Source organism: Lepidochelys kempii, chromosome 1, assembly GCF_965140265.1.
Source record: "Lepidochelys kempii isolate rLepKem1 chromosome 1, rLepKem1.hap2, whole genome shotgun sequence".
Taxonomy (NCBI): Eukaryota; Metazoa; Chordata; order Testudines; family Cheloniidae; genus Lepidochelys; species Lepidochelys kempii.
Genome location: NC_133256.1, coordinates 110846195 through 110856444, shown reverse-complemented (window position 1 = coordinate 110856444; position 10250 = coordinate 110846195). Strand labels below are relative to the sequence as shown.

General features: G+C 42.9%; 1 protein-coding gene across 10 annotated transcripts in view; it reads left to right on the top strand.

The window, feature by feature from the left end:
• The first annotated feature begins 201 nt into the window (after positions 1-201).
• Positions 202-10250, top strand: part of GAS6 (growth arrest specific 6) — a 155281-nt gene continuing 145232 nt past the window's right edge. For 8 of the 10 annotated variants that reach the window (XR_012159653.1, XR_012159654.1, XR_012159659.1 and 5 more), the window contains exons 1-2: positions 202-451; positions 1145-1311. Coding sequence is in view for 2 of the 10 variants with exons in the window: in XM_073350587.1 (XP_073206688.1) it covers positions 217-451; positions 1145-1311 (402 nt within the window). In the remaining 8 variants the exon portion in view is untranslated. Of the gene's footprint in view, positions 452-510; positions 551-897; positions 1312-10250 lie in introns of those variants that run through there. The other 2 variants (XR_012159661.1, XM_073350599.1) reach the window with 2 other exon arrangements.

The window sequence follows — 10250 nt, the reverse complement described above, 5'->3', positions numbered from 1 at the left end:
AGCGCGTGAGCCAGGGATGTTTTTAAAGGAGTCACCGGGCTGGGTTAGTCACCTTGAGGGCCCCGGCAGCTCAGTCCCCGCTGGACTTTCCCTGCGTGCAGCCTTGTCTCTATGCGCCCCCCGTCTCCCGCGGCGCAGCTGCACCGAGCCGGAGGGCGATAGGTGTGTCCCCGCGGCCCGGCCTGGGGGGAGGACGGGGGGGGCCGCGCTCTGGAAATGATTGGGCGAGAGGAGCGCGAGCGACACCCCTGCTGGGCTCCGCCGCAGCTTGCTCGCGCGCGCGCTCGCCGGGCTCCCACAGTAGCCGCGCTCTCCCCGCTCGCGCCGGACCGCCCCGCTCCTGCTGCTCCCGCCGCCGCCGGGCACGGCCGCAGCATGCCGCAGTCCGCGGCCCCCGCCGCCCTCGGGGCTGCCCTCCTGCTCGTCCTGCTGGCTACAGACTCCTCGCCGAGTGAGTGCCAACCCAGGGGGGAGAACAACGTCCTTCGCCGCCTCCCCCCCCCACCCGCACCCTCAGGCGCAGCAATGCACCAGCCCAGCCTTTGCGACGGTGTGCAGGGGAAAGCAGCAGCAGCAGCTCCCCCGTTTTCTCCCAAGGACGCCCAGAGAGCGTTTGGCGGGACGGCGGAGGGGATGACTGTGGCGTTTGCTGGGGCAGGGGGTGATGGGGGGTGGGACACTGGCGTTGTTGTGTGGGCAGAAGGAGTCGTGAGTGGGGGCATGGCTGGGGCATTCCTCTGGGGGTGTCCGTGGGGTGCACGCGTGTGGCGTTGTTCGGGGGGGGGCGGAGGGGCAGTGCCTTTTGGGTGCAGGCAGGGTGTGAGCGCACCCCTCTGGCATTGGATGGCTAGGGGGCACAGGGGGTGCACGGTGCAATGCCCTGGCTGCCCAGTGTTTGGGGAGGGGGGCGCATGCTTTGGGGTGCGGGCTGGGGAGAGTACGTGCTAGGGCAGTGCTTTGTGCGGGTGACTTGGTGTCTGTGCAGCGGAGGGGTGCGTGTCGCTAGGTGTCTAGAGCCGGGCCGGGGGGGTGCACGCTCGTGCCGTTGTTCTCCTGCTCCGTGCAATGCCCAGCCGGCGGCTCGGATTTGATTCCTGTGTTGACCGCTGCTTTCCCCCTCCCCGGTGTTTGTCTGCGGCCGCAGCCGTGCTGCTGAGTGCCCCGGAGGCTGCCCAGTTCTTGCGGCAGAGGCAGCGCCGAGCCTACCAGATCTTCGAGGAGACCAAGCAAGGCCATCTGGAGCGGGAATGCGTAGAGGAGCTGTGCAGCAAGGAAGAAGCCAGGGAAGTGTTTGAAAACGATCCCGAGACGGTAAGAGTGATGAGCGGAGCTGCCGATCAATTTGGGGTTTTGGGATTGTGTCAATCTCTCGCTCCCCGGCAACAGCTGGAATGAGGGCGCCAGCTGTCTGCACAGCTGGGGAAGTTGTTTGGGGGAGGAGGCGAACCATTAGATAAATAACTGAAACCACAGCATAACCAGCGCTCCCCTCGGCAGGCTTGTGTTAGTGTTGTCAGGATCAAGCAAATACAGGTTTTTTTTTTTTAAAAAGTCTGGATACATTTACTGGGCTGACATAATTTTACATGAGATTCCTATTTAAAATATCTGTATTCTGCGTTCAAACTTAAAGGGCTAAATTCACCCCGGTGTAACTCCAGCAAGTCAGGGGAGTTACACCAAGATGACAGTGTTACAGCATTTTTGTCTGGACACCTTTGTCTCCCCCCCACCCCCAATCCCTTGAAACCCAGGACATTTAAAATCGTTTTAGCTATGTCCCAAAACAACGTCATAAAAGACATTTCAGGAAGAAATACATCAATAAACACGCTTAAAAACTTTCAAGCCTTTTTTAAGTGAGTATTTTGAGTTTGTGGTTTAGGTTTGGGATTGCTCTAAATCAGAAGAGGGGAGACCAGAAAGAACGACTTTTATAGCATTTTAAATTACATGGTATTGCTGTAAATCTGCAGGGCATCTAGCTTCACACTCAGTCACAACCTACAAAAACAACTTAAAGTCCTCATGAATCTTGAGTATTCTGTTTCTGTGGCACTTTGTGTGGCTGTAGTTGTCTTGTTTTACTAAAGTTTGCTTATTTTCTTTTCCAGTTAGCGTGCACCTTCTGGGTGTGCTGTTTTGAATAGGTTGTCCCCTTTCAGGGATTATCTGGGATTAGTTTAGTGGTGGGGAGTGAATTTCTTGGAGATCACATTGAGGCTTGATATTGCACAATGTGTTCATGTTAGTGGTTTGATGCTTTTTGAGTGGTAGGAGATACATAGTTCAGGAGTGGGGGCAGGGAGAGAGGGCAGGACTTGGCTTTTCCTCTTCAGTTAATGTTTTATATTTAAGTGAAAACATGTCTTGACATGTTAGCCTATTAAGATATACAGTGCATTGAATGCACTACATCACAGTGCAATGGATAGTTACAAAGCAAAAGTAAAAAGGACAGCAATATGCAAACAGATTCTAATGCTGGTTTTTCTTCTTTCTGCAGTTCAGAGTTTAAGATCAAACTCCTGTTTAGTTAGGTCCACTAATGTCTGTTACACTCCTGCCTGTGTACATACTCTTGCACCTAGATACAATACTGTTTGGTGCTCTGTAAAATACATAGATTGAATGCATTATAAACCCCTGTAATGGGGTGTCAGACTGGCTGACACAATTATTTTCCATATTCCCGTTGAGCGAAAATGTTTTAGTAGAATTTTACACTCAGTGTAGGTGCGCAGAAAAGAAAAATCCAAAATGTGAACTTTGACCTTTCATAAATAAAGTTAATCTGAGGTCACCACTTGTATTTATTGGATTTTAGCCAAGAAAATTGGCAAGGGTGAGCAAGTGTATGACGTACTCACAGGCTTGTTCACTGGAAGAGTAGGCTGCTGTAAACATATGTAATGATTATGAATAATAATACTGGGCACTTATTTCACACTTTGGAAAATTGTAAAACTTTATTCCTATTATGAAGACATTGAAGTTATTTAGGTTTTACATCTTATCTATAGCTATAAACAAATTCCCTGAGACATAGCCATGTTATTTAAGCACCTTTGAATAACAAATATTTTGCAGTTGATAACGCTTTGTTTTCTATTTGTGGATTTATTTTATTTTATTGCAACTGTTTGGTCTCTTTCTAATTTTGAAAAAAAAAAAAAACTTAAGGGAATATTGTCAAGGTTACAGGCCTCTAATATTTGTGTCCACTTGCATATTCTACATGCACCCAAAATGTTACATTTTAAAATGCCCCAAGCTCTGCAGGTCCTCTTCTGAGACAGCCACCAGCCTACCCAGAATGCTTAATTTGTTAGCAGTTTGCACATGTGGTTCTTGCCTAAGACAAATCTTATGCCCCTTCCAGTTGAGTTGCAGATCAGTGTGTGGCATGGAGATAGCACTTGCTGTGCTGCTGGACAGTCAGCTAAGGGTTATGGACAGAGGTAAAACACCTATGCTATTATTACTACATCTGTTGGGAGCCTACAGTGCTGTTAATCATAAAGTAGCATGGATGGATGAAGTCCCATTCAGGGAACACTGCTGCTTCTTTGACAGAGCCTAGAAGATTTTGATGGACAGTTGTTCCTCATCATTTAGTACTCTCATCTGTAGAACCACATGTGGCTTAATCTTGTCACCTCTCCTTGTTTACTTTTATATGAGGCAACTGAGGGGGTTTGCTAGGTGCCATGATCTGTGGTGCTATTAATACACAGGTGACAGTCCTATCCTGTTGACAGAGAGAATCAGGGACCCAACAGCTGGCTCAGACTCAATTCAGGAAAGATGGAAATGAAGTTAGCAGTGTGTTGCAGTTTGAGGGATAACGCTAGCTGTGACCTCATCTCTCAGTAGAGGAAGTCTGTCCTCCTTTTCTCTCCCTTTGTATTTACCCCTTCTTGTCAACGGTTGAGAATAGGCCAGTTCCTCCTTAATTGAATTGGCTCTTTAGCACTGACCCCCCACTTGGTGAGGCAACTCCCATATTTTCATGAGCTGTGTATTTATACCTGCCTGCTGTATTTTTCACTCCATGCATCTGATGAAGTGGGTTTTAGTCCATGAAAGCTTATGCCCAAATAAATTTGTTAGTCTCTAAGGTACTACAAGGACTTCTCATTTTTGCTGATATACACTAACACGGCTACCACTCTGAAACCTGTCCTCAAGTTGTTCAGGTGGCTGGAGATTGCATCTTTACTTCTTGGATGTGGGCCTAACCACAGTGATCTATGCTTTTGTCATATCAAAAAGAGACTACTGTAGTGCATTCTAGGGCTGATTCTGAAGGCTAACCAGAAAGTTTAACTGGTTCAACAGACCCATCTATAAATTGTCAGGACTATATTATTCCAACACTCTGATTTATGCACTGGGGCTTATCCAGCCCCAGGTCTGTTCCAAGCTCCTGGTCCGTAATTTTAAAGCACTAGATGAGCATGAATGACTGCATCTCATTACATTTCTCATATGGCAGCTGTGCTTTGTAAGAAGTCTAAGGTCTGGTCTACACTACAGAGTTAGGTCAATGCACGATAGCTTACATCGACCTAACTATGAAAGTGTCTACACCTACATTTTCCTCCTGCAGATGTAACTGCCCCGCTATGCTGACTTAATAACTCCACTTCTATGAGTGGTGTAGTGTCAAGGTTGATGTAGTTAGGTTGACACAGTATCAGTATAGATACCATGTTGCTTATGTCGACTATTACTGGCTTTCAGTGCCCCACACTGACTGTACAATCGATGCAAGCATTCCTGATGAGGACACACACTGCTAACACAAGGAGCAAAATGCAGACACGCATAAGCGATGTAATTACTGCAGCGGTCGTATGCCGATATAGGTTAGGTCTTGTTAATATTGTAGTGTAGACACGGCCTAAGGTTTAGTCTAAACCAAGGGCTTGTCTACACAAGGTAGCTAGAGCATAGTAAACAAGGGTGTGAATTAGTGCAGAGTAGCTAGTATGCTTTAACTCCCCATATGGATATTCTTACTGTACACTAAACGTTGGGCAGGTTAGTTTAATTAATTTCCAACGTGTAAGCTAATGCCCACAGAGGCACTCTTAGCACTCGGTAAGAGACCGCAGGGGGAGTTGGTGCAGAACAGCTAACTACTGCAGGCTCTTTCCTTATGTAGACGAAATCTAGATTTAAAGATATGATATGAAATCATATTAGCTAGTTCAGTTTAACTAATGCCTTCAAAAACATCTAGTCAAGAAAAGGCAAGTTTACTTTAGTATGTGCTAAGCTGGTCAAGTAAAACGCCTAGATTTCCTCCTAATCCTATAAAGTTTACTCCAGAGCCAATTTTGGATTTTCTCCTTGTGGAAAGATAGCTCTGTTGACCCAATAAACAGAAATGAAACATTTTGACTTGCACCTACAGTAGGTAGGATGACTACAACTACATGGTTGTCATTTTGGTGTCTTGCATGCATTGTTTTATTGACCAACTTTTTGGAAACACGCCTGCAAACAGATATTAACAAAAACATAAATGCTCTTAAACCTGAATGACGGTGTTGTCACATTTGTGATTACTTGTATCAATTGCTAGTCATATTATACCAAGTAGGGTTAAATAACCATATATTTGCAAGTAAATATAGCTTTTTGTTTTATATTAGGGAGAATATTGACTAGTCCCAGACCGGGAGAGGGAAGATCATTTGTTACATTTCTAGTTTGAAATTTTTCCCTACCCTTAAAAGAAAACAAGATTGTAGTATCTGTATGACTATAAATGGTAAAAACAAATACATGCTACCCTGGTATAGTCTTGCAGCCTATCTTTTAGATGAAGCCCATAATAGAATCTTTATATACTGCTGCAGAACTCCTGGATAGGCTGAAATCTTTTGGCAGGTAAGAATGCCAGTAAAATAATGGGAGAGAATTTCAACAGATAATATTGATGGAGGAAAAATAAGAAAGGGAGCATGTTAATAGAGGAGGATTGCTTCCTAGCACAACATTTTAAATGAATGAGCTAGGTGTGATAAATAAGTTTGAAGTTGCAAAACATCTTGGACATAGAGATAAGAATGTTATCTTATTTAACATGTTGATGAGGGCCTTTATGAAGGCAGTAATACACAAATATTTGCCTGTAGTATTTAGTCAGCTACTATTAGCTTGTTAGCTTACTGATAAACAGCTCTGGAATTTGGCTGACCTATTCCTAAAATGGAATTTACACAATTGTATGAATAGAATGAAGAGTGCAAGGGAAAGTAACTAGCAATTTTTTAGTGAGCATGGATTTCACTTTTTTTAAAAAGTGTGATAGGTCAGTTAGGTATATGGGGGGGTTAGGATGTAGTCTCTTGTTTTCATAAATTGTTACTGCTACTGAGCTGCGAGCTCAGATACATGCGACCCCCGAGCATGCTCAAATAAATTTGTTAGTCTCTAAGGCACCACAAGTACTCCTTTTCTTTTTGTGTATCAAAGATGTGTATTCACATCTTTACAGCCTTTGGCACTTGTGTTTTGGCAGAGATCTAGACAAGAGAACTGGTATAGTTACACAAGGTATGTAGCATAATTCACTGATTGCCTGATGGTTACCTCTAGTGATCGAAAACATAAAGTGGTATCTGAGATAAGAAACATGAGTTGTCTTTGTCTTCTGACTTTTTCTCCATGCAGAATTTTTTGACATGGATGCAAATTTGGCATTGTTCTAAATTTCTGTCTTCAGGATAGATGTCTGGCAGCAGAGAGCACTAGATATAGTACCAGATAGACTGGATTAGAAGCAAGGTTTCAGTTATGAATTTAGCTATAGAGTGGACACATGAAGACTTGCAAGGAAATTGAAAATTTAACTCTTCTAGGAAAAGTATGAATTGCAGTGGGTGCCTCGTCATATTTTTAAAAAACCTTCAACATTCTTTGTACTCAGCTGAGCTTACCAAGAATTTGTATTTACAAAGCAGGAGTAGTGGCCAGTGTATAGTAAAGGTCAGATGTATAGTTAACTGATTGGTCTTGTTAAGTATGAATGTTTGTTATTGTCCCATCGCATGATGTGTACAATACAACACAGTTAAGTTACAAACATAGACTACAGTTTTTGAAACTTGACTCCCCTTCCTTCTAGGAAGGATGTTGGAAGCTGAAATATTTAGGTCACACTTCTAATAATAGAGATGTAAATATAGCTATCTAAATATTAATATCACATTAGAAAAGTAGGAAGGGATGTAATGGTAGAAGGAGGGAAGGGGAGCTAAGTGGAGGGATGAGAGGTGTAAAATGTCTTCAGGTTCTGTTAGTGGATATATGTAGTCGAAACATGAATAATATTCATATTATCCTTCAGCCTAGAAGTCTTCATCCCTGTATAGAATATTACTATCTCAATCAAGGCAAAATCTTGCAAGATTTGCTCTAGAAAATCTTTTTTAACATTTTATATTCTTATAGTATTTTGCTACATTGTAAATGAAGGGCCAAATTTACTGCTGGCATAAAGGGGCCAGCTCAGTTAAAGTCATTAGAGTGGTATTTGTTTATGTTAATGCTAAATTTATCCAAGAGAGCATGAGAGTTAGAGGAGAGTTTTGTTCTAATGTCCTAAGCTAAGTATACTACAAAATGGAATCCCAGACACAACTGTATGAGATTTATAGATTTCAAGAAAGGAAATTTTTGGGAAATTAAGAGATGTTGTGAACACAGTGCAGAAGGAAACTGTATTGGAAGAGATGAGCCAGATTTGCCACTGACTCTACTGGAGTTGTGCTTGTTTGAGCTGCGCCCACTTTCACAAGTGTGGAAGAAAGCTGGGAATCCTGAAACACGTCATAACTAACACACAATGGACCACAGTTCCTCTGTGAGAAAAAACTTGAGAAACCAGAAGCGCCTAATATGGCGTTATGAGAGGCTGTTCAAATATATGATGGAAAAAGAAAATTTAAATTGGAGAATTCTGAGGGAGTGGGAATATACAGGGCTGGAGCAAAGGAAAAAGCACAGGAAAATCAGAATGAGATAGTGTGATAGTGTGAGCCAAAGAACTCTAAGGATAAAAGGAACTTTTATAAAATGGAAGAACAGCTTTCTTTTTAAATAAAGAAAAGGGGAATGGACTACTGGGAATTAAGGCAGACACTTAGTACATCTGTTTGATGAAAATCAGGTAAAGGATTACATTGGAAACATTGAATATGTACAAATTGGCGGTTTATGTGCTCTCCAGGGTCTTAAATGAACATAATGAACCATTGACAGTTACTTTTAAATAGTTATGAAGAACCTGGGAAGCACCAGAGGATTGGAAGGAAACCAGAAAATGTGGTACTGATCTCCTTTAAAATGGAAAACTGTAATCCTGGTTACTGTCATCCAACACACCCAACTTCAAACCCTGGTAAGATAATTGAACAAATATTCAAGCCACTTGAAACCAGGATTCATCATCTCTTTCCATCACTCCTTTTCTCTCATATCTGGTGTAATTATTGAACAGATCTCTCCTCTTCCCTGTCTGCTCCCTTCATGGCTGTTTTACTGTGGCAGTCTGTTCCCAAGGCTCTCTGCTTCAGAAACATCCATGTTAGTGAGGTTCCTATTTTCTGATTCCTTGATTATAAACAGTGAGACCCAAAGAGGGAGAGGCTTGTGAAGCTGAGGAAAAAGAGCAAGTCTTGGTGTCCTGCCCACATTAAGGTGCCTTGTGCTGCCTGCCAGTGTGGGACAAAGGGAACCTAGCTGAAGAGAAGGAGGGAAAAATGAATGGCAGACTGTAACTGGACTGACCATCATAGTTCTGAATGACACCTGGTGGTGGTGCTTTTCATGACAGCACACATCAGATATACTCCTGGAAGAGTGTTCCAGTGAGTTCCAGAACAGTTCATGAGCATTGAACAGGGAAGGAAGGATGGCTTTGTCATTGAGAGGCTGGACTGGGAACCAGGAGATCTAGGTTTAATTCTTGGCTTTGCCACAGACTTCCAGTGTGATCTTGGGCATGTTGCCAAACTTCCCTATTCCTCAGTTGCCTGTCTGCTCTGAGACTAAGGCTATGTCCACATTAGTACTTTTGTCTGTAAAACTTTTGTTGGTCAGGGGTGTGAAAAAACACACCCCTGACTGACATAAGTTTCACCAACAGCAGCACCAGTGTGGGCACCGCTGTGTTGGTGGGAGACGCTTTTCTGCTGACATAGCTACCGTCGCTTGTTGTGGTGGTCTAATGATGCCAACAGGAGAGAGCTCTGCTGTCGGCAAAGAGTGGCTATATACAGCAGTGCAGCTGCGGCGGTAAAGCTGTGCCACTGTAAGGTCTGTAGTGTAGACGTAGCCTAAGTCTATTCCTGTAGTGAAGTGCTCAGGTTCTGCAGTAATGAAGGTTTAAATTAAAAAAAATCTGTGTGTAAATAATTTAAATAAGAGCAAAACAATAGAAGATATTAACTCACCTTCCTTATCTTTCCAATATTTTGGGACCCACACAGCTACATCAATACTGTACACAACAATGGAATAAAATCAATAGACTAAGGGAATGTGATAGATGTAGTTTAATTTATCTGTACTTCAGTAAAGGATTAATAGTGTTCTCTGTGATCTGACTTGAACATTTAATTCAGGATGGATGGGATATGTGTCTTGTCATTCTGTTTGAAGTATGACTGAATGATCCCAAAGAGTAACGATAAACGGTAATATATCAAGTTGAGGGGAAATGTCCTTTTTGATTACACCAGGGATTGTTATGGCCAGTTTTATTTAACATCATTATTAATGATCCAAAGAGGGGTAAACAATAGATTTGTTAAATTTACAAATAATACAAATTGGGATGTGTTGCAATTAGAGAGGATGCAACGTGGTACTAGGGATAATTTATAAAGAGGTTAGGTAAATATAGACTGGAGAACAAATTCAATTCATCCTTTTAAAATTGTAGGTTATTACAGCTGAGGAAAAATAAGGTACCAGTGGGTGGTAGGTGGACTCCCCATGGAAGTGACAGAGAAATCCTCATGGCATGAGTAATTTAAAAACTGGACTGGATTAGCATAGTTTATAACCAACCCAGTGGAGACAGACTGCAATCCAAAATCATTAACAAATATCCTAACATTTGGACAGGAGGATCATTCTAATCCAATTCAAATAATTATTGCCCAATCAAGAGCGGTCTCAGACTGCCAGTAGAAACCCTCATTGTTTGCTGTTTGCCTTCTGTTCAACAA